Source organism: Lithobates pipiens, unplaced genomic scaffold, assembly GCF_037356315.1.
Source record: "Lithobates pipiens isolate NorthernLeopardFrog02 unplaced genomic scaffold, aLitPip1_a1.2 Scaffold_8, whole genome shotgun sequence".
Lineage (NCBI taxonomy): Eukaryota > Metazoa > Chordata > Amphibia > Anura > Ranidae > Lithobates > Lithobates pipiens.
In genome coordinates this window covers 582604337-582626596 of record NW_027507903.1, presented here as the reverse complement: position 1 = coordinate 582626596, position 22260 = coordinate 582604337, and the positions used below count along the sequence as shown (strand labels likewise).

Below are 22260 nucleotides of genomic sequence, written 5' to 3'. Positions count from 1 at the left end.
TTCTGGAAGGTTCTCCTCTCTCCACAGAGAAATGCTGGAGCTCTGTCAGAGTGACCATCGGGTTTTTGGTCACTTCCATGACTGAGGCCCTTCTCCCTTGATCACTTAGTTTGGCCGGGTGGCCTGCTCTAGGAAAAGTCCTGTTTGTTTATAAACTACTTCCATTTACGGATAATGGAGGCCACTGTGCTGTACCCTTATCCAGATCGGTGCCTAAATACAATCCTGTCTTGGAGGTCTACAGACAATTCCTTGGACTTCATGGCTTGGTTTGTTCTCTCACATGCACTGTTACCTGCGGGACCTTTATATAGACAGGTGTGTGTCTTTCCAAATCATGTCCAATCAACTGAATTTACTGCAGGTGGACTCCAGTCAAGTTGTAGAAACATCTCAAGGATGATCAGTGGAAACAGGATGCACCTGAACTAACGTGGCAAAGGCTGGGAATACTTCTGTACATGTGATTTTTATAAATTTGCAAAGATTTCAAACTTCTTTCACGTTGTCATTATGGGGTATTATGGTCCCTATATGGTAGTGTCCTGTCTGTCCTCCATCCTGTGTACTGATGAGGAAGTGATTGCAGTGACAGTAGTAGGTGGAGGAGCAGAAAATAAAAATCGTAGGGGTGATCAAATTGCACACATTGGAGCCCCTTATTCTTTCCCTCCCCATATGACTGGGTTTTATGTGGCTGTGGAAACAACAGTTCATGTTTTATTATATGGCATACAAAGACTACAGGAGATTGTTTGATCGATTGGAAATTATTAGTCATCAAGCATACAGCATCATATGGCCTGTAGGGGCCATAAATAGATGTGAGAGGCTGGGGGAAACAGGGGGTGCACCCCGGATTGTACAGAGGATTGGTGGATTTATACTGTTTGAAAGTTGATTGCACCCAGCTTTGCACTTTAATCGTTTTTTGATGAACTATTATAAGAAGATCATATTATATTATATTGCAATTTTGTGGGACATTTGTTTGAATTTTTTGATGGTTCACATCATCATACGTTATAATTATTGTTTAGCGCGGATTGCACTTTGGAAGCTTGCTACACTTTACAAGCTTTTTGCACAACATTCTGTATGTTTGCAGATTTATCACTATTGCACTTTATTTTTAATTGTATTATTAAGTATTTGTGTTGCACTTTATCATATATGTGATGATTAATATTTTTTCACTAGTTTAATTATCTAATATTTTAGGTAGTGAGGTAGCGCCGCATACCATTTACAATCATTATGGGGTAGTGTTTGTAGAATTTTGAGGCATATAATAAATTTAATACATTTTGGAATAAGGCTGTAACATGACAATGTGTAAAGTGATACGCTGTGAGTACTTTCCGGATACACTGCATGTCCTGTGCATGTGGACCACATAGAAAGTTCAGTGTCAACTAAATATAAAGGAACTATTCAAGCAGAGCACCTGATTCCATCTCTGATTTACAAGTGGTTTCCCCTATTGTGAGCGCTGTACCTGTTCCTATAAATGTACTCGATGTCCTCAGCACAAATAAATACAGTGCAAAGATTTTTCTTCTAGCAATAACACTATGAGCTCTCTATGTATTTCAGGTGCGTCCAGGTAGTAAGTATGTAATATAAATATATCACAGATGGAAGTTTTTACTGATGCAGTAATATAAAAGTGCATACATTGTATATTTTACGAGCTATACAGGGAAGCTACGTGCAACCCAAATTAAGCTACACAGAGAAACCTATATCCTTTTAATAGTCAAAGTGGAAACGTGAGGAATGTTGGAAGCTGTTTGGTTCTGTATTGGGAGGGGGGATCCACCACAAAACTGCAGTATCATATCTCGGCAGACTTAGCCTGTAGTATTCCCTAATGATTTACATTTTAGGTGTTGATTATATAACTGCCGTTATCCCTTATAATCCCCATATTCCTGCAATAAAACAAATGTGTATTTTCCTGATCCTCCTGGCAAATCCCCCCTCACTGATAATTGAGGGATTGTAAACGGTTACATAATACAAAGCTTCTTACCACAAATGACAGAAGCAGAGGAACCCTCATAAATAAACAAACACAGTAGCATGAATGTGAAATCTGTATTAACCTCCATCTGCGTCACAGAAGCAGATAACTACAATAAGCAAAGATTCAATTATTTTGTTTTATGAGGTCCAAGGGGTGTTTTAAAAGGAGAACAATGTTGGGTTGGGAAGGGAATGTAATCTGGAGATGCATCTGAAAATATAGGGCTTGTGGTGTGTTTGTTTTTATTTTTTATGACCAAGACCTTTTAAAAAAACCTCAATCATTATAGGATAAAGAGGAGCATTATGAAAAAGCAGTACATCCGGCTACAATACAGGAAAGGTTGTGGTACAATGGTTGTTTCATACATGAACACAAGAGATTGAGATAGCGGGTACTTCACAGACCACTTTGGAATCTATGTGAGAGAAAGAAGGTATCTGATCCCATCAGTATGTAGAAAGGAAATTATTAGTGTGGTTCTAAAGCCTTATGGTTTTTCACCCTAATGCATTCCAAATTTCTGTGTTGCCTTTCGCGCTCTCTCTCTCGCGCGCGCGCTCTCTTCCCTCTCGATCCAGCGATGTGCACATCGGCTCTAGACGCTGTCTTTATCCTCATGGAACATATTGATGGCAGCTCCCATTGCTGTCAATAAAATGCTGTGACTGGGGGGGGGGGGGGGGGGGTGCACAAGTCCTGCTGTCTGTGTCAATGGACGCAGGAGCTGGGCCCGGGAGCAAGCACATGAGTATCCCCAGGGAAAGGTTAGGTTCACACTAGCCGACACAGTTAAAATATAGCGTTGTACAGCACAGACTAGTCCCAGTGTCGGCTCTGGCAAGTTTAAGTGAATTGCACGGTTTGTGTGTGTTTTTTTTTTTCTAACTTTATTTAACCACTTTCAGACCGGACCATTTTGCTGGTAAATGACCAGAGGTCTTTTTACACTTTGGCACTACGCTGCTTTAACTGGTAATTGCGCGGTCATGCAATGTTGTACCCAAACAAAATTTGCGTCCTTTTCTTCCCACAAATAGAGCTTTCTTTTGATGGTATTTGATTGCCTCTGCGATTTTTATTTTTTGCGATATAAACGTAAAAAGACCGCAAATTTTGAAAAAAAATGATATTTTCTACTTTTTGTTATTAGAAAAATCCAATAAACTCAATTTTAGTCATACATTTAGGCCAAAATGTATTCAGCCACATGTCTTTGGTAAAAAAAAAGTCAATAATTGTATATTTATTGGTTTGCGCAAAAGTTGTCACATCTACAAACTAAGGTACGTTTTCTGGAATTTACGCAGCTTTTAGTTTACGACTGCCTATCTCATTTCTTGAGGTGCTAAAATGGCAGGGCAGTACAAAACCCCCCCAAATGACCCCATTTTGGAAAGTAGACCCCCTAAGGAAATTGATAAGAGGCATGTTGAGCCCATTGAATATTTTATTTTTTTGCCTCAAGCGATTGAATAATGACAAAAAAAAAATGTTTTTTTTTTTTTACACAAAGTTGTCACTAAATGATATATTGCTCACACATGCTATGGGCGTATGTGAAATGACACCCCAAAATAAATTCTGCTGCTTCTCCTGAGTACAGGGATACCACATATGTGGGACTTTTTGGGAGCCTAGCCGCGTACGGGGCCCCGAAACCAAGCACCGCCTTCAGGCTTTCTAAGGGCGTAAATTTTTGAGTTCACTTCTCACTACCTATTACAGTTTTGAAGGCCATAAAATGCCAAGATGGCACAAAACCCCCACAAATGACCCCATTTTAGAAAGTAGACACCCCAAGCTATTTGCTGAGAGGCATGTTGAGTCCATGGAATATTTTATATTTTGCCACAAGTTGCGGGAAAATTGCAAACTTTTTTTTTTTTTCACAAAGTTGTCACTATATGATATATTGCTCATGCATGCCATGGGCATATGTGAAATGCCACCCCAAAATAAATTCTGCTGCTTCTCCTGAGTACGGGGATACCACATATGTGGGACTTTTTGGGAGCCTAGCCGCGTACGGGGCCCCGAAAACCAAGCACCACCTTCAGGCTTTCTAAGGGCGTTACAGTTTTGAAGGCCATAAAATGCCAAGATGGCACAAACCCCCCCCCCCCAAATGACCCCATTTTGGAAAGTAGACACCCCTAAATTTAGGGGTACACTAGTGAGACTAGGTAATAAATGGCGGGTGCCCTGAAACTATAAAAAAATAACTAACCAACCAGCGTCACCTGTAACAGTTATATGGTGATCACTGGTGAAAGGGTTAACTAGGGGGCAATCAGGGGGCTTTATGCGGTAGTATATGGGGGTCCCTGGCGCTATAAAAAGCTGCGGCGAACCTAAATACCTACCTGCCTAACTAGCGTCACCTGTGACACTAATACAGCGATCAGAAAAACGATCGCTTATTAGGCTGGGTTCACACTGGAGCGATGCGGGAACGCCACGAATGCGCGGCGGGTTCCCGCATCGCATGCCTCCCGGCGGCAGTTCACACTGCCCTATGCGAACTGCTGGGAGTGTCAGTGAAATGTTACTGACACCCCCAGATCAGTTCGCATATCGCAGTGCGATCTGCAAACTCGGATCGCATGGTGTGAACACCCATGCGATCCGATTCTGCTGCGGGCCAAAAAAAGGGTCCCGTGCGAATTTGCGGCGGGTGCGGCGAATGGCTGAACTCGAATCGCACAGAGATCGGATGTGATTTGCACTGCAGTGCGGTGCGAATCACATCCGTTCTCATAAACCGCTGCAATGTGAACCCAGCCTTAGTGACACTGGCGACGGGGGGTGATCACGGGGTTAAACCTTTATTGGGGGGGTTAGGGGGGTACCTTAGAACTAAAGGGGGCTAACCCTAACTGCCCTAACAGTTATTAGTCACAAATGACACCCGCCGGGTGATCAGGGGGTTAAACCTTTATTAGGTAATAAATGGCGGGTGCCCTGAAACTATAAAAAAATAACTAACCAACCAGCGTCACCTGTAACAGTTATATGGTGATCACTGGTGAAAGGGTTAACTAGGGGGCAATCAGGGGGCTTTATGCGGTAGTATATGGGGGTCCCTGGCGCTATAAAAAGCTGCGGCGAACCTAAATACCTACCTGCCTAACTAGCGTCACCTGTGACACTAATACGGCGATCAGAAAAATGATCGCTTATTAGGCTGGGTTCACACTGGAGCGATGCGGAAACGCCGCGAATCCGCGGCGGGTTCCCGCATCGCATGCCTCCCGGCTGCAGTTCACACTGCCCTATGCGAACTGCTGGGAGTGTCAGTGAAATGTTACTGACACCCCCAGATCAGTTCGCATATCGCAGTGCGATCTGCAAACTCGGATCGCATGGTGTGAACACCCATGCGATCCGATTCTGCTGCGGGCCAAAAAAAGGGTCCCGTGCGAATTTGCGGCGGGTGCGGCGAATGGCTGAACTCGAATCGCACAGAGATCGGATGTGATTTGGACTGCAGTGCGGTGCGAATCACATTCGTTCTCATAAACCGCTGCAATGTGAACCCAGCCTTAGTGACACTGGCGACGGGGGGTGATCACGGGGTTAAACCTTTATTGGGGGGGTTAGGGGGGTACATTAGAACTAAAGGGGGCTAACCCTAACTGCCCTAACAGTTATTACAGTCACAAATGACACCAATGCAAAAAAAAAAAAAAAAAAATGACATTGGTGTCACTGTGACTGGGGGGCAGGGGTAAAGGGGGGGTGTGAGTGTGCCTGGCATGTTCTACTGTGTGTGTAGAGTGTTGGTGCAACTCACCGCTCCGCTCTCCTCCGTGTCGGAATGAAAAATACCGACACGGAGGAGAGAATACATCACTTCCTCTCCTGTGTTTACATTACAGGAGAGGAAGTGATGTCACGGGGGATTTCTATTAGTCGGGAGCGATCGCGAGGGGGTGGCCATGAATGAATGGCCGCCCCCTCATCCCGGATCGCTCTCGAAGGAATGCCGACCGCCGCAGGCACCGGGGGGGGGGCCCGATCGGGCCCCTCCACCCGCGGGCAGGCAGGGACTTATATATACGCCCATATGCCTGCCCGTGCCATTCTGCCGACGTATATCGTCGTGCGGCGGTCGGCAAGTGGTTAAATTGTCAATGCTTTGTGGTGTAATGGACTGGGTGGTAATGCAGTGCACTGTCTGCTTGCTATGGGGGCGCTAGGCAGGAGGGAGGGGCCTGGAGTGTCGACAGGAGACTCAAGAGGAGGATCAGGTCTGCTCTGTGCAAAACCACTGCACAGAGCAGGTAAGTATAACATGTTTGTTTAAAAAAAAAAAAACCTTTTAATGTCACTTTAAGCTGCCCAATACTGCGCATACATTATATCATCTTGTCAATTTCCTTTAGATTTAAATTAAACTGTGTAGTGCAAGGGCCTGCCTGATTGCATACAAATTGAAAGTGTGTAGGTTTGACATCATATTCCTGTGTAACGTGGAGGAGTTGATGTCTGTCTTTGTCTCTCTTGGGTTGATTTTCCCTCATATCCTGTCCTGATGATCAGAGGATGGGGTAAGCCCCCCTTCCTCAACAGGGCAAGAGAAAACAATAAAAACCTGAGACCTATTTTCTCTCACACTTGCTCAGTCTGTTTTCTAGAAATGTGTTCTCGTTGTCAGTGCCCTTCTTAAGGCCCGTACACACGGTCTGACTTTTTGACAACAAACATGCAAATTAGCTGTTTTGGAGCAACATCCGACTGTGTGTACGCTCCATCGGACAAACTTTTTCTGTTTTCATCTGACTTTTGTTGCCTGTGCGAACGGACAAACTTTCTGGCAACAAAAGTACGATGGAGCAAAGTCCGACCGTGTGTATGCAAAAGCATCGGACTTTTGTATAAGGTACAAACACGCATGCTCAGAACCAATGCAAAAGCTCAGACTACAATACAGAAGTTCACCAAAGGTGGCGCTGGAGTCATTGAACGTCCTCTTTTGAAGCGGCGTCAGTACGTTGTGACGTCATTACGTTCGTGTTTGTTGTCAAAAAGTCCGACCGTGTGTATGCAATACAAACTTGTGGACCACGCCCTTTGTACAAAAGTCCACGGAAAAGTTTGTACAAAGTCCGACCGTGTGTATGAGGCTTTAGAGAGAGTTTACTAAACTTCTGTCTTGGTGACCACAAGTGAGGAATAATTTTCCCAATTGGTGCAGAAGTATCAATTAAAACTGGACTGAGGTGTTGGCCTTTCCACTCTGTGCAACACAAAAAAAAAAGTTTTGCCTGGGCTAGTGCTTCAAGGATAACAAAGCTCTCAACTTTGGAGTATCCTGTGCCTATTACACTGTATGTATTCTTATCTGCGCTAATGGCCACATCTGCCTAGGCTGGAGGCTTTAAAATCCTGCTTGCATTTATGCTGATGTAGATGGCTGTGGGAGAGTTTCCCTGATATTTGCTTTAGAGTTATGAATACAACTTATTAGGGTTGCACAGATACAGAGCATTTGCACAAGTCCTTGGACTCATGCAAATGCTCCGATGCTTAAAGGGGTTTTAAAGGTTCGTGTTTTTTCACTTTAATGCATCCTATGCATTATGGTAAAAAAAACTCAGCCACTGGCCCCCTAGCCCCCCATTTTACTTGCCTGAACCCCTTCCTTCAGTCGTCTCTCTCTCTCTCTCTCTCTCTCTCTCTCTCTCTCTCTCTCTCTCTCTCTCTCTCTCTCTCTCTCTCTCTCTCTCTCTCTCTCTCTCTCTCTCTCTCTCTCTCTCTCTCTCTCTCGGGAGGAGCCATGAGAGCCGCCGGGGGACCCCAGAAGATGAAGTTCGGGGCCACTCTGTGCAAAATAAGCTGCACAGTGGAGGTAAGTATGATATGTTTGTTTTTAAATACCCTTGCAATCACTTTAATCAGATAACTCCCAGTAGGTCTGCTTATAGGCCAGTACATATGGCCCTTTTCGCGTAGCGGGGGGCCAGGCTGCCTCACAGATGATTGGCGCAATGGTGGGGGCTGTAATAAGTGCTGATCTCCCTATATAGCTTTCAGTAAAGCAGCTGACAGCCGCTTCTCTTCTCCCTTCCGCGGCAGTCAGCTGCTTTATTGGAAGTTATACAGGGAAATTGGTGCTTATAACTGCCCCCACCTCTGCACCAATCTCCCCTGTGTCTTCCTCTGGCACCCCAGGTCCTCCTCCGGCTCCCAGGGGTCCTCTGTTTGCCCCCTTGTCCCAGATCTGTCAGGAAGGAGAGAGTGGAGGATTGTCATTTACTGGCTCCTTTCTTTTCTGAATGCAGAGTGAGTGATCACTGACTGTCCATTCATAACTGAGCATCATAAAACTGTCTACGATGCTTCCGTTTACGAATGGGGAGGAACCGCTGTCTGTTTATTCGTCTTCAGTGCAGCTGAGGCTGCTGGAAAAAAGGGACTGGGGAATCTCTGCCCCTACTCCCTTTCCCTGTCTCAAAGGGAGATGTCGGGTTTAGACCCCTGATATCTCACCAAAGCCACTTCCCAACAAGGCTAAAAAAATAAAATAATAAAATAAAAAAAAATTTAATAATTATTTAAAGGTTAAATTGTAAAAATAATTAAAAAAAACACTGACGCCGTCCACTCCCCCCATCCCCAGAAATAAAGATATAGATATATATAGATAGATATAGATAGATGAGATAGAGAGATAGAGATATAGAGCGAGTCAATTTTATTAAGACAGATCTTAAAATTCAACATACTACTGTCGAAAACAGTGCATAGGAAAATACGACTGAATACATCTCTACATGTTTCATCATAACGATGGCTTTTTCAGGAGAACTCTATATCAGTCACCTGTATATATGATCACTTTAAAGCAAAACATAGTTATTAGGCCTCATCCTCATGCACACTGGACGTTTGATGTTTTCACAGCAGCTGTTTTTGTCTGTAGACATTTTTTTCTACAGTCATTAAACTCTCCATCATGTTATCTTATGTGTCCATGCACACACAGGCTGTTATCAGCAGTTTTGAGCAGTAAAAAAAAAAAAAAAAAAAACCCAAACCAATGGTTTTGAGAGACTTTTCTCAGCTGTAAAAATGCTTTGATGATAAACGCTCAAATGTCACTCACCAGTGTTTTTTTTTTTTTTTTTTTTTAATTTTTAACATTTTTGATCCATTGAAAAAAAAATTCTAAAAAAAAAAAAAAAACTCCTAAATGCGGAAAAAAGCTGTTGAAAAACTCACTGCAAAGCTACTGACGTTTTTATAATGTTGTTTTAACATCCAATGTGCATGAGGCCTTAGACTCAAATAGTACTTAATACATAAATCCAAGCATAAACTCATAATCTCAAATGTAATTGTCCTGGATGAGTGGAAAAAGGAGGGAACCAAATCCCAGTTCCAAACTACCTGTAAATTTGATGATCTGAATATAAGGCTTCAATCATATAGTAGAGGAGGCTAAGGTCGAAGTACATGCTAATGAACAATGGATCAAAAAGACCTATAGTTTATAACTAAGATGATTTCAATAGCTGCATACCTGTGTACAAACATTTTATATCTATTAGGTCTCCTAATAGATATAAGGGTAGAATAAGGATTCCACCAAAAGTTTCCAAATTGGCTTCCAAAAATGTTACATCCACCTAAAAGCAAGAGACCTAAGTAGACCAAAAAATGAATAATTCTTATAGGTAGGTATATTGGCCATGGATATGCAGTTGTACTTCAAAAGTCATCTAAATTGGATTGTACTTGCATAGGTGTGTCCGTGAGTTTGCACACCCTCTCCTGGATCATGACAAGTTTGTCTCAATGAGCATGCTTAAAAGCCTGCTCCACCTCTGCCAATGACCAGTGGCACCAGCAGAGTTGCGGATGCCAAAAAGAGGCAGGTGCATTAGGTCACACCGGATGTGACATATGACTCGTTAGATCTCGCGCCGGAAATAACATGTAACGTCAACGGCATGTGACGTCTTTCGTTGGACCGTGAAATTCAGTGCCAAGCTGGAAACAATGCCCTTAGAAGGGTGGAGCCAAAAGGCAAAACACCATAAGCAAATGGGTGATTGGACAATATTTCATCCAAGCAACACTAAGGTGTCCATATGCAAAAAGCACCACTTATTGGTGCCACCCCCTGGAGTCCAAAGACCACACCATGATGACTCCCTGGCTCTATGATGAGCTTTCTTTAAGCATGATTGACTGCATCCTCTGTTTTAATAAGCGGGTCTTTAGAGCTTTAGCTTCTACTTCAAAGTTGTCATCACGACTACAGTTTTCTTCTAAGCCTCAAATGTTTCTCTAGGGTATGCTTTGAACTAGAGGTTTTGGATGGGAGATGGTGGCATGGAGGATCGTATTTCCTGCTGAGGGTTTTCTATATAAAGAGGAACCTATACTTCCATCAGGGTTAACATAGATGGTTATTTCTAAGAAATTAGTTTTTTTGGTCAGAGACCGTGGTAAATTTTAAGGTTGTACTGGTTGATCTTTATTTTATTCATAAAGGAAAGAAGTTCATCTCTGGATCCTGTCCAGACGTTAAAAATATTGTTGATAAACAGGCACCAAGTTAAAACTTTTTCAAAGTCTTCCTGTAGATCGGCTGATAAGAAAATCTCATGCCCCCCATCCCCCAAGGTACAGATTGGCGTACAAGGGGGCACACTTGGTCTCCATTGCAACGCCCTGCACTTGGAGGTAGTGGGAGAGGTCAAAGATATTATCGGTGTGGATAAAGTAAAGCAAGTCCAAGATGAATCTGTTATAGGAGTCTGCTCTGGAGCCTCTCTCAGAAATGAAGCCCTCCACAACCCGTGCCACCAATTAATGGGGAATGGAGTTGTAGAGGGCCTCAACATTGATTGCCACCAGCCAGGCTCCTTTTGGCACAATCCCACCAAGAGCTCCTGGGTATAAAAAGGCTTTACCTTGGCCTCATTTCTGATTCTTAAAGATCATTTCTTCAGAAAATCATTTTAAGCCAGCCGTACACAGTGCAAATTACTTTCCTGCATCCACAGGAAAAAAGATGCTCTCTTTCTCCTATGTGATAGGGAATCCCTCCCGCCGTGTCATTTTATTCTCCCAGAGGGGGAAGCCATCCCCGCTGGGAGAACACAGTAATTATTTCTAGCAGCTGGACCATCCGATGGTGATAATCGCATTTTAAGATCTGGCAGATTGGTTGTACCCAAGTTCATCGATGGATCAACTTTGTACATTCAGCCTACCCATACATGGTTTGAATGTACCTGTTGAACCGGCTGGGATTCAAACTGTCTATGGCCAGCCTTATTCACAAGCATGAATATGCTGCAACCCATGGCGGTGTTTTAATTTCAGCACTCAAGATAGGGAACAACAGAGGCCTGGTTTCTGTTTTCAATATAGATAATCGTGCTTTCCTGAAATACTGGTGTATGTTGTCCTCTTCCATACATTGCCCTGTTTTTCAAACCTATTAAGATAATGGATATTGGGGGGCCAAGCATCAAAGTAACTTTACTGGGGTTATTTATATTTCTGATCCTTTTAGGAAGCTAACATAATCTCTTCTTTTCACAGGCTTGAAGAAGTGGGTAGAAGTTGGGAACTCTGGAGTTTTTCGGCCAGAGATGCTGCTGCCTATGGGGCTTCCCGAGGGAGTGTCGGTCATTGCATGGGGTCTCTCGCTGGAGAGGTGAGATGAAAAGAACATTCCAGTGAAGTGCTGTCCATATCCATGCTCAAAGTTCAGCCATTTTGTGTGGTCCACAGATTATGTACACTATAGATGACAGAGTTGCATATAAGAAATAGGCGGCAGTCCCTCTAGCTGCTGACACGCTGCTCTTCATGGTCTGGTACATAGTATGGATTGTTGTACCCCAGATACCTACAGTGTGGGGAATCTACAGCATAAAGTTGCTGACTTTCCTGTAGCTCAGTCCTAAGGTGATTAACACCTCATCCCATAATATTGTACAGCCACTTCACCGTTCATTGGCGAGGCAGCCGTGTTACAACTCAGTATTTCCCACTGAATTTTTCAATGGCAGGTGCCTCTGAAAATAATTTTAATTACCACTTTCCTGTAGTCTGGAGGTAAGGCCGGTGTTCTATCAGAAAGTGCAGCCGAAGTGACGTTCTGTCGCGGCCATCTTGGTACACCCGCAAGTGGACATCTTTTTACACCCACCTAAGGCTTGCATTTCACACTTCTTTTCACCAGTAAACTGCTTATATCCTTTAAATGATGGCAGGTGTGTATTGACTCCTATTTAACATGAGTTTAAAACCCAGTACACACGAGATCGAACAAATGATCGTCCATTTTATTTTGCATGCAAATCTCAGATCGAAGCTGATGAGTTTTCTCTTACGACAGTGATGTCACGTGTTGTAATGCACAAACATCACTTCTGAATTTTTATTCTGTCGTACGAGAGTTTTTCTGACTTTAGAAAACTCATCCGATTCGATCTGAGATTTGCATGCAAAATAAAAGGGACGATCATTCGTCCGATCTCATTGTGTGTACCAGGCTTTAAACTCATGTTAAATAGGGGTCAATACACACCTGCCATCATTTAAAGTGCCTCTGATTAACCCCAAATGAAGTTCAGCTGTTCTAGTTGGTCCTTCCTGACATTTTCTTAGCTGCATCCTACAGCAAAAGCCATGGTCCACAGAGAGCTTCCAAAGCATCAGAGGGATCTCGTTAAAAGGCATAAGTCAGGAGAAGGGTGCAAAAGAATTTCCAAGGCTTTAGATATACAGTGGTGTGAAAAAGTGTTTGCCCCCTTCCTCATTTCCCGTTCCTTTGCATGTTTGTCACACTTAAGTGTTTCGGAACATCAAACCAATTTAAACAATAGTCAAGGACAACACAAGTAAACACAAAATGCAATTTGTAAATTAAGGTGTTTATTATTAAAGGTGAAAAAAAATCCAAACCATCATGGCCCTGTGTGAAAAAGTGATTGCCCCCTAAACCTAATAACTGGTTGGGCCACCCTTAGCAGCAACAACTGCAACCAAGCGTTTGCGATAACGTGCAATGAGGCTTTTACAGCGTCCTGGAGGAATTTTGGCCCACTCATCTTTGCAGAACTGTCCTAATTCAGTTACATTAGAGGGTTTTCGAGCATGAACGGCCTTTTTAAGGTCATACCACAACATCTCAATAGGATTCAGGTCAGGACTTTGGCTAGGCCACTCCAAAGTCTTCATTTTGTTTTTCTTCAGCCATTCGGTGGTGGACTTGCTGGTGTGTTTAGGATCATTGTCCTGCTGCAGAACCCAAGTTCGTTTCAGCTTGAGTACACGAACAGATGGTCGGACATTCTCCTTCAGGATCTCTTGGTAGACAGCAGAATTCATAGTTCCTTTTATCACGGCAAGTCTTCCAGGTCCTGAAGCAGCAAAACAGCCCCAGACCATCACACTACCACCACCATATTTTACTGTTCATATAATGTTCTTTTTATGAAATGCAGTGTTCCTTCTACGCCAGATATACTTGGACACACACCTTCCAAAGAGTTCCACTTTTGTCTCATCGGTCCACAGAATGTTGTCCCAAAAGTCTTGGGGATCATCAAGATGTGTTGTGGAGAAATTGAGACGAGCTTTGATGTTCTTTTTGCTCAGCAGTGGTTTTCTCCTTGGAACTCTGCCATGCAGGCCATTTTTGCCCAGTCTTTTCCTGATGGTGGAGGCATGAACGCTGACCTTAACTGAGGCAAGTGAGGCCTGCAGTTCCTTGGATGTTGTTGTGGGGTCTTTTGTGACCTCTTGGATGAGTCGTCGCTGCGCTCTTGGGGTAATTTTGGGCGGCCGGCCACTCCTGGGAAGGTTCACCACTGTTCCATGTCTTCGCCATTTGTGGATAATGGCTCTCACTGTGGTTCGCTGGATTCCCAAAGCTTTGGAAATGGCTTTATAACCCTTTCCAGACTGATAGATCTCAATTACTTTCTTAATTGTTCCTGAATTTCTTTGGGTCTCGGCATGATGTGTAGCTTTTAAGGATCTTCTGGTGGACCTTACTGTGTCAAGCAGCTCCTATTTAAGTGATGCCTTGATTGTGAACAGGTGTGGCAATAATCAGGCCTGGGTGTGGCTATAGAAATTGAACTCAGGTGTGGACAACCACAGTTATAGTATGTTTTAACAAGGGGGGCAATCACTTTTTCACACAGGGCCATGATGGTTTGGATTTTTTTTCACCTTTTAATAATAAACACCTTCATTTACAAATTGCATTTTGTGTTTACTTGTGTTGTCCTTGACTATTGTTTAAATTGGTTTGATGTTCCGAAACACTTAAGTGTGACAAACATGCAAAGGAACGGGAAATGAGGAAGGGGGCAAACACTTTTTCACACCACTGTACCATACACAGTGACACAGTAAAGACAGTCATCAAGTGGAGAAAATATGGCACAGCAGTGACATTACCAAGAGCTGGACGTCCCTTTTTAAATTGACGAAAAGACAAGAAGAAAAGTAGTCAGGGAGCCTTTTCTCACAAAGAAAAACACCCAAGCCCGGCTAAATTTAGCAAAAAACGCCGTGTGCAAAAAATTTGAAGTCTCCCAAAAGCATGTGGGAAAATGTGTTCTGGTCTGATGAAACCAAGGTTGAACTTTTTGTCAATGATTCCAAAAGATATATGTTTGGTGCAAAAACACTACACATCATACTCACTGTGAACTATGGTGGTGGTAGCATCATGCTTTGGGGCTGTTTTTCTTCAGCTGGAACAGGGGCCATAGCCAAGGTAGAGGGAATTGTGAACAGTCCCAAATGCCAGTCCATATTGGCACAAAACCATCAGGCTTCTGCTAGAAAGCTGAACATGAAGAGGAACTTCATCATTCAGCATGACAACGACCCAAAGCATACACCTAAAGCAACAAAGGAATGGCTTCACCAGAAGAAGATTAGTTTTTTTTGGAATGGCCCAGCAAGAGCCCAGACCTGAATCCGATTGAAAATCTGTGGGGTGATCTGAAGAGGGCTGAGCACAGAAGATGCCCTCGCAATCTGACAGATTTGTAGTGTTTTTGCAAAGAAGAGTGGGCAAATATTGCCAAGTCAAGATGTGACACGCTGATAGACTGATACCCAAAAAGACTGAGTGCTGTAATAAAATCAAAAGGTCCTTCAACTAAGTATTAGTTTAAGGGTGTGCACACTTATGCAACCATATTATTTTATTTTTATATTTTAACTTCCCTCCATCTAAAAGATTTGTTTGTTGTTCACTTGAGTTGTACAGTTTATAGGTCAGATTAAAGGTAGAAAATGTTCTGAATTATATATATATATATTTTTTTTTGTAGAATTCTTTTACATCACACATTTTAACAGGGGTGTGTAGACTTTTTATATCCACTGTACAACAAAAGGCAAAACCACCTTCCTTTTTTTATTTGCATAGTGTGGAGATGGATTAGGACCCCTGTCAATTTTTATTGCTGTCTCTGCCCTCCTTCGGGAGACTCATCCTCTTTTTCCTGTTTATCATTGAAAATTAAAGTAAAATAAAATCACTAATTTTGGGTTGTCTCCAGAAAAGTAATAGTGGAAATAGTCCAATGGGGATACTATTTTTGGTTCCCCAAAGGAATTCCCTTAAAGGGTAACTCAACTTTGGTGGCAAATAAAAAAAGGAAAAGGCAAATAAAGAAAAAATATAGCATATACAATTGTGAGACAAGTCATATTGTAATTGAATGCTGTTATAAATTTCCTTTCCTTTTCAATCTGCAGCTCTGTAGTTTACTGTAAAACCCAATGCAATATGGGAACCTGGAGGTGTTCTGTACACAGAATGTGTACAGAATGCCCTGCAGATATGTCATTTCCTGATTGTGTGATTGGCTCACTGATTTTCCCAGAAGTCTGCACTAAGATACAAGTCAATTTCAGATATCCCCCTGCAGCAAAAATGTCATTTTTGGTGAAATGCTCTCAATAGGAAATCACATCTAAAGGGATGTAGACCATGCAGTTTTCCTGATTGATAATAATGAAACCACTCCCTTTAGACTCACTCAGAACATGGGCACAGACAAACACACAGGGATTATTTCAGTTTAAAAAAATGTAGGAATCTGCAACACAATTTGTTAAAATCCCTGTAATGTACTTAGATCACCAAGAGGGGAATTTTTTTTTTTTTTGCTCAACTAAAGTGAAGTTACTCTTTATTTTGCAGCGATTTCCTCTCGCTTCCGGTTTGGTTATGAGACAGGAAGTGAAGGGAAATCTCTGCAATGGAACACAGATGGGGGGGAATCTGATGGGTTGTAACCATCCTTTTATCAAAATGGCGGGGGAAAAAAAAAAAGTTTTATAGTTCTACTTGTAAAGGCAAATGGTTCTTTATATTAATGCATTCTATTGTATTCTATGCATCAAGATAAAATTCTCTTCTGTCTACAGCAATAAAATGAAGAAATGGTCACTCTGAATTTCCAAAAAACGTGCTTGATGTACCTTTATTGTCACAAGTGTATCAGACAAACACAGGCAAGCAATGTTCACGAGTCCCTCAGCCGTCCCCAGATTCTTCTTCCTGATTGGCTGAGACACAACAGCGGTGCTATTGGCTGTCATTCAGCTAGCCAATAAGGGAAGGGGGGGTGGGGCTGGGTCGGGGCTCCGTGTCTGAATGGACACAGAGAGCTGTGACTCTGCTCGGGTGACCCCATAGCAAGCTGCTTGTTGTGGGTGCACCCAACAGGAGGGAGGGGCCAGGAGCACAGAAGAGAGACCCAAGAAGAGGAGGAATGGACTGCTCTGTGCAAAACAAACTGCACAGAGGAGGCAAATATAATAATACTTTTGTTTTTATAGGTAAAAAAAAGGAGCCTTTACAATCTTTCAGGATCCTTTAGACCAGAGAGGTTTTATGTTCATACAGTCTACTGGTCATTTTTTACCAATGCAATAGGCCGTTCTTACATTGGAAATAGTTTGCCTGAGCCAGTCAGATCTCTACTATGATCAAGGGATCTATGGTGGAAATAAGTGTGGCGCAGGCATAAGGTTACACCCTGCTTAGCTGAGAGGGATGAGGACAGTTAACCCTGCGAGTGCCATGGTTAACATGCCTGCATAACACACAGGTACACGTCACTCGCACCTGTTTCCTGAGCCATTATAATGGCACAAGAAGCTTTAATTCCCCCAGCATGTGCTTGTAGCATGATCCTGACATCTGAAGCAGTCTCGACTTTCCTGCTTGACTCATTTCAAGTAACATTCCCAACAAAAAACTAAATAAAGACCAGCTTTAAAGACGAAGTACCGGCTGTGGGGTGTTGAGAATTGATTAGGATAATGTTCATATCAACAGCATGATAATGCAGCAAGAGTCAGGTGAGGAGTTGCAAACTGATTGGATTACCTTCATTGTCACTGTTGACATGGTGAACATCCTGGCTGCTGCTTAGCCTGTCCTATGTTTAATCCCCACCACATAATCCCTGTAGACGGGTGACCGTGCCCTCATTAGAGACATATGCTCCACTTCTTGCACAGGTAAACAAACACACGGGACCTGTTCTATTTTGTTGACTCCTATAGATGCTTGTGTGATGGATCTTCATAAGGACCATCACCATTGCAGTAAGATTATGTGCTTTTAAAGCTTCACTGCCACCTTGTACAAATTTTTTTTTTTTTTTTTTTTTTTTTTTAAATAGAAATTTCAGCAATGCAGTTGCATGCTGGTATTTAAAAGAATTCTCTTTCAGTGCCGGTTTACACTTGTGCAGTGCCAAAAACGCATGAATTTTTTAACAGGAATCGCACCACATTCTTGTTCAGATGACATGCGATTTCTTCAGCAGTGCAATATAAGCCATCATTCTGTATAGCTCAAATTGCTCTGCATCTGCACCAAAATTGTGAAGGAGCTTTTTTTTTTTTTGCTTTTTCCGGCTGCACCAGAACCGGATCGCATGGGTGATCTGCTAGAACGCCTGTCCTATTTTTAGTTTTGTCTGTGTACCTGCTGCAGATTTTTTCCTCACTCTCCCTAATGGAGCCCCGGATGGCAGTAAAAACCCATGCAAGGAAATCACAGCATGCCACACAGACTCTTGTAATTTGGATGCATGGCTAAACATGATGGTATCCAATAAGTCCAAAAAGCAGAAGGTGCCAACATGGCGGGATTACATATAACTTTTTTTTTACATGTTTAAAGTGTAAGTAAACCCCTCCTATCATTTTCAGCAAAGGAAGCTGCCATCTTTTCCTCTGTTTAATCTACAACTGCCATGATACCGCTTTGAGGTGGCACAGTGGTGTAGTGGTTAGCAGTAAGGAGGGGTGCTGGTTTGAATCCCAACCACAACACTACCTGCCTGGAGTTTGCATGTTCTCCCTGTGCCTGAATGGGCTTCCTCCAGGTACTCTGGTTTCCTCCCACTCTCCAAAGACATGCAGGTAGGTTAATTGGTTTCTGTCCAAAATTGGCCCTAGTATATGAATGGGGACCTTGGATTGTGGGCTCCTTGAGGGTAGGGACTGATGTGAGTATGCAACGTACAGGGATAGGGACAATTGTATACACTCACTCAGGTTGGACTGGTGTCTTTATTCAACCTTACCAACTATGTAACATGTGATCAGTTAAGACACCAGCCATTGGATGGGTTGACAGGTTGCGAGCACAACCAATGGGAGTGTTACATTTCCGGCATGTGCCGGAAATTAAACAGTTTTATGGATGGGTTTACTTCTGCGCTTTGACCAGGAGAACCTGCGTGTCTTCAAAACATTTGTTTTTTTGACATGGGACGGTTGTAAACCTGTTGGCATGTGGAATTCTTCTGCTTAGCAGCAGTAATAACTTATGAATGCTACTGGGAACCAGGAAGCCATCTGCAGTATAGCACCAGGGGGCAAAGTGTGTTTTTGATCTTGATTATTGATTAAGGTCCAATCCAGGAGGGGAGCGCATATGGGTTCACTGGGTGTTGTGCATGCGACATGGTGGGTGATCTGTTAATGTCAAGATGGTGACATTTTGGATTTCACTTCTGGTTATCCACATATACATATTTATGGACTTTTTTTGTTTTATTATTTGGGACTTATTTGAAGAGGTTGTAAACTGTGAAAACGAAGACCAAGGCATAATGAGCTAGTATGCAGTGTATAAAATACTTACCTTAGAGCAAAGCTGCTCCAATGGTGCCCGCACACAGCTGACATTTCCCCCAGAGTTTCTTCCGGGTTCGCGGGCTGTGGCGATGTGAGTGGCCGGAGCCCTAATAACCTCATTCCCCTACATGCACGCAGGAGCCGCATTTCACAGCACAAGGCTCGGAAGGAACGTCACCCGTGGGCTTTCCTTCAGGGCGCATGTGCCAGTGATGTCACTGGCTGCATGTAATGTAAATATTTCCTAAACTGTACACATTTAGGAGATCTTTTCACTACTTATAGGTAAGTCTCCAAATAGGCAAATGTCAGCAGAGGAAGTTTACTTCATCTTTTAAGAGACAGTGTTTAGTTGCGCTGCATCATTATTTGTATTTATATCTTGGAGGGGTGGAGTCAAAATGCTTAACGGTTCTGGTCAGCAATTAAGAATTTACAGATTGAGAATATGTTTATTTGCATATGATTTATGTCTATTGGATTTCAAATGTTCTAGCTTGCTTATGGTATTTTTACACTAATACTGACTGTGGTGATCGTCTTTCACTTTTTATAGCAATAATTATTTGACATGATTTCTAATATTTCTCTGCTCTTATCTATGCTAGAAAAGTGTTTTTTAGCTTGACATGCATTACTCTTAGCCCTTGTACACACGGTTGGAGAATCCGTCGGAGTGTGTCCTATCGGACAGTGTTGTCGGATAATCCGACTGTGTGTGGTATGCATCGGACTGCATCGGACTGATTCCAATTTTCCAACATGTTGGAAATATTTTCCGACCAACTGGTCCAATCGGACATACTCCGATCATGTGTAGAGAGTTCAGATCGGACCAAGTGCCACGCATGCTCAGATCAAATTCCTAGAACAAAGCTATTGGCTACTAGCCTGAACGTAGTGCCATCGTAACTAAATAACGTCATCGCGTTCTGAATGATCGGATTTTCCGACAACTTGGTCCGACTGTGTGTATGCAACAGTTTTGGACACAATCCAGCCGACAAAATCCGTCGGACAAAATCCGACAGATTTGGTTGGCAGAATATCCAACCGTGTGTACAGGGGCTTAGAGTAAGGCCCCTTTCACACCAGCAGACCAGTCGGGTCCACCCGCCTGTTTTCAGGTGGACCCGATCGGACCAGCCATGATTCTCTATGGGCTGGTGGATGTCAGCGGACATGTGTTCACTGTCATCCTGTCTGATCCGGTCCTCTAAAAACAGACTGATGTGCATACGTTCGCCATCCATCTGGCAGATCAGATTGAATGACAGTTGGATGGTAATGGAAAAGCAGTCCCATAGAGAGCAGCAGGCTGTGTCAGTTCTGCATAGCGGACATGGACCTGTCATTCTCCTGGTCAGCGGAGAGATCCCTCACTGAGTAGGCGGATCCACTTGGATGGATTCTACTCCGTCTGAAAGGGATAGTTCGATGTACTAAAATTCCTCATTAAATGCAGCAGGAGTGGCCCTTCACTGTTGCAGTGTGGGGCGCTGAGACTCCAGGGTTGCTGGTGCTGAGTTGGGATCTTGGCTACAGGGACCCTAAAAGGTACTAGAATCCAGTTTGTGAATTGGCTCCGTGCAGTCTTCCAAAAAAAAAAAAAAAAAAAACACTGAAATGTCACTTAAAGCTGGCTGACCCTTAAGAAAAGAAAATATACTGACTGCGATTCTATCTCTGTTTCAGGCCAACAATGATCAAGTATGGCATTAATAACATTCGAGAGCTGGTGGGGCACAAAGTCAATCTACAGATGGTGTATGACAGTCCGATATGCCGCCTGGACTCATAATAATTTGGAAGTTACGAAGAGCAACATGGAGAGTTCCAACAACTAATTGAAGGACAGGCAGAAGTCTTCAGTCCACAGAATGACCATGTTTGAAAACAGCCACCATATTGCCCATATTTTATAAATGATGTGTAGATTATATGCCACTCCTTTTTTTTTTTTCTAAGAACCAGATAGTAAAAAATGTTTTTTATATAAAGAAAAAAGGACCCCTATTTATTTACATGCTCTCCTGGACCTTTAGAATTTTCCCTCTTTCAGGTGTGAATTGTTGAAGTCTTGTGTCTGCTTCACATTACAAAAGGGAATACAGAAAACACCAACAGTTTTACTTCTATTCTTGCAGGCTAGATACAACCAGCCGCAATAAAGATTTACTTTATCAGTAAATGGGTGTTGTGTTTTTAATTGTATTTCTCATGCCAGACGCACTTTGGTCCCTTTTTTGAAGCCCATTGATCACACACCTCAGAGGGTACTGGTAAGTTCTTAGACAGGGGAGAAACTGGAACACCAATGGAAGCACACTGCAAGAGAAGTGTACTGATCATTGAGGACTCATTTTAAACGTTCATGTTGCGGTAATGGGCAGCAATGCGTGTTATATGTGTTGCAGTGGCATTTTTTTTAATGGCACCACAATGCACACAGGCAATTGAGGTACACAATAGTGCATTATGTTACAAAAAAAAAAAAAAACGATGTCCGATTTTGAGCACATCAAGGTTCACTGGCAGCCCATTTATTTCAGTAGGCTGCCTCAACGCTTATTAACGCACAGCACAAATTTAAAGTTATGTCAATGTCTCTGTGTTTTTTTTTTTTTTTTTTTTTGTTTTGTTTTTTTCTTTTTTTATTTCCGTTTTAAATATAACAAACATGTTATAGTTACTTGTATGTCAAGTTGGTTTTGCACAGCAGCCCAGATCCTCCTTCTTGGGTCCCTCATAGGAGCTTCTGGCCCCCCTCTCCTGCTGAGTGCTCCCACAGCAAGCAGCTTTCTAAGGGGGCACCTGAGCCGTTGCTCTGTGTGTCCATTCAGACACGGAGCAGTGGCTCGGCTCCACCCACTCTCCCTCCTCATTGGCTGACTGACTTTGACAGCAGTAGGAGCCAATGGCACCCCGCTGCTCTGTCAGCCAATGAGGAGGGGAGTCCCAGACAGCTGAGACTCTCATGCAACATCACTGGATCAAGATGGGGCTCAGGTAAGTATTAGGGGGGCTGCTGCACACAGAAGCCTTTTTATCTTAATGCAAAGAAT

At 42.9% G+C, this 22260-nt stretch overlaps 1 protein-coding gene across 1 annotated transcript in view; it reads left to right on the top strand.

The window, feature by feature from the left end:
- The window catches only part of FARSA (phenylalanyl-tRNA synthetase subunit alpha), a 44429-nt gene extending 23043 nt beyond the window's left edge, over positions 1-21386 (top strand). The window contains exons 12-13 of the mRNA XM_077470312.1: positions 11594-11708; positions 20891-21386. Coding sequence (XP_077326438.1) covers positions 11594-11708; positions 20891-20996 — 221 coding nt within the window. The 3' untranslated portion in view covers positions 20997-21386. The remainder of the gene's footprint in view (positions 1-11593; positions 11709-20890) is intronic.
- Positions 21387-22260: the final 874 nt, after the last annotated feature.